The 1,445-nt window shown below is 54.3% G+C and overlaps 1 protein-coding gene across 1 annotated transcript in view; it reads left to right on the forward strand.

The window, feature by feature from the left end:
- ndp (Norrie disease (pseudoglioma)) overlaps window positions 1-558 on the forward strand; it is an 8,816-nt gene extending 8,258 nt beyond the window's left edge. Inside the window, exon 2 of the mRNA XM_015402557.1 lies at window positions 183-558. Within this exon, the coding sequence (XP_015258043.1) occupies window positions 183-407 (225 nt within the window). The 3' untranslated portion in view covers window positions 408-558. The remainder of the gene's footprint in view (window positions 1-182) is intronic.
- Window positions 559-1,445: the final 887 nt, after the last annotated feature.

The following is a 1,445-nucleotide window of genomic DNA, read 5'->3' on the forward strand; positions in this document are numbered from 1 at the left end:
GTGTGTGTGTGCTGATGGGTCGGCCTTGGAGGAGAACTTCGCATGTGACCCTGAAGGTGCAGGTGTGGGACCGCGCTATCTCCCCTCTGCAGGTGCAAGGCTGAGAGCGGGAGGCAGGAGAGGAGTTAGGCGTCCCCCCCCCCCAATGTATTTACAGCCTTATCTTCTCTCCTTCTTTGCAGATGGTGCTGCTGGCGCGCTGCGAGGGCCACTGCAGCCACACCACCCGCTCAGACCCCCTCATCTCCTTCAGCTCGGTCCTTAAGCAGCCCTTCAAGAGCTTCTGCTCCTGCTGCCGACCTCACACCTCCAAGCTGAAGGCGGTGAGGCTGCGCTGCGCCGGCGGGACTCGCATTACGGCCACCTACAGATACATCCTGGCCTGTAACTGTGAGGAGTGCAGCTGAGGAGGCTTCCTTCCAGGACCCCAACACTCTCAAGCTGCAGCGTTTTTCTTGGCCTCAGACTTTATTTTAAAAACTGTTCAGAGAAATGTGAGGATTTTTGGATGAAGGGTTTGCTGGACGTTAACGTTTCAGAGGAATCAGATCCCCCCCCCCCCTTATGACTGACCTGCAGCCCAGGGACACATGTACAACATACCTTACCTTCTCCATTATACGTGCTTTCAATCATGGTGAACCAAGCAAGGCATATTTCGTCACGTTGCAAAGCCAAACACCACAAACCGCTGATCCCGGGGGCCGGGTTGAGCCCCCGCTCACCCAAGAGACACGCTCCGCTCATTACAGGCCTCAGTAATCCATCACACACACGCCTGCAAACCGCAGCGTGGCGCTTAGCAGGCTCTCTGACGGCTAGATGAACCCTTCACATGCAACTGACAACAAAACAACATGCCTCGTTAAAATGCAGCATGGGAAAGAATGAGGCCCCCACACGAATGGGGGGGTCCGCATGAGCCTAGGTGTGAGTGCCGGATCCAGGCAGGAACATCTGTGCAGCTTCTCACCCAGTCAGTCTGCCCCCCCTCCCTGCAGAACTTCATCTAGCTGTGTAAACAGGGGGGGGGGGGTGACCTTCATGTTCAGAGTGCCTTTTAGAAAAACCTTTTCCACATTTTGTTATTTATTGAGATTTGATTTCATAGACCAACAGAAAGAAGTGAATAAACAGTTCATGCATGGAGGGAGCAGTGGGGGCTTCAGGCTGCCTCCTTCAGCACAGGAAGGTCTGAAAGGGAGGAGCCAGTGATGGCGTCCATGTTCCTCTGACCTCATGGCGATAGGAAGCTCTTAGGGATACGTTTCAGGACCAATAGGGCAGAGGGACAGGTCCTCCCCGCCAACGCCACTGACCTCATAGATCAGGAAAGCTTCCTCTGTGGAGATCAGTCAGGTTAGGAGGAGGCCATATCAGAAGGACTTTGACTAGGCCGTCAGTACCATGGCGACCGGATGTTTAGATAAACATGATGGAGCACA

The sequence above is a fragment of the Cyprinodon variegatus genome, unplaced genomic scaffold, assembly GCF_000732505.1.
Source record: "Cyprinodon variegatus isolate N-32 unplaced genomic scaffold, C_variegatus-1.0 Scaffold1366, whole genome shotgun sequence".
Classification (NCBI taxonomy): Eukaryota; Metazoa; Chordata; class Actinopteri; order Cyprinodontiformes; family Cyprinodontidae; genus Cyprinodon; species Cyprinodon variegatus.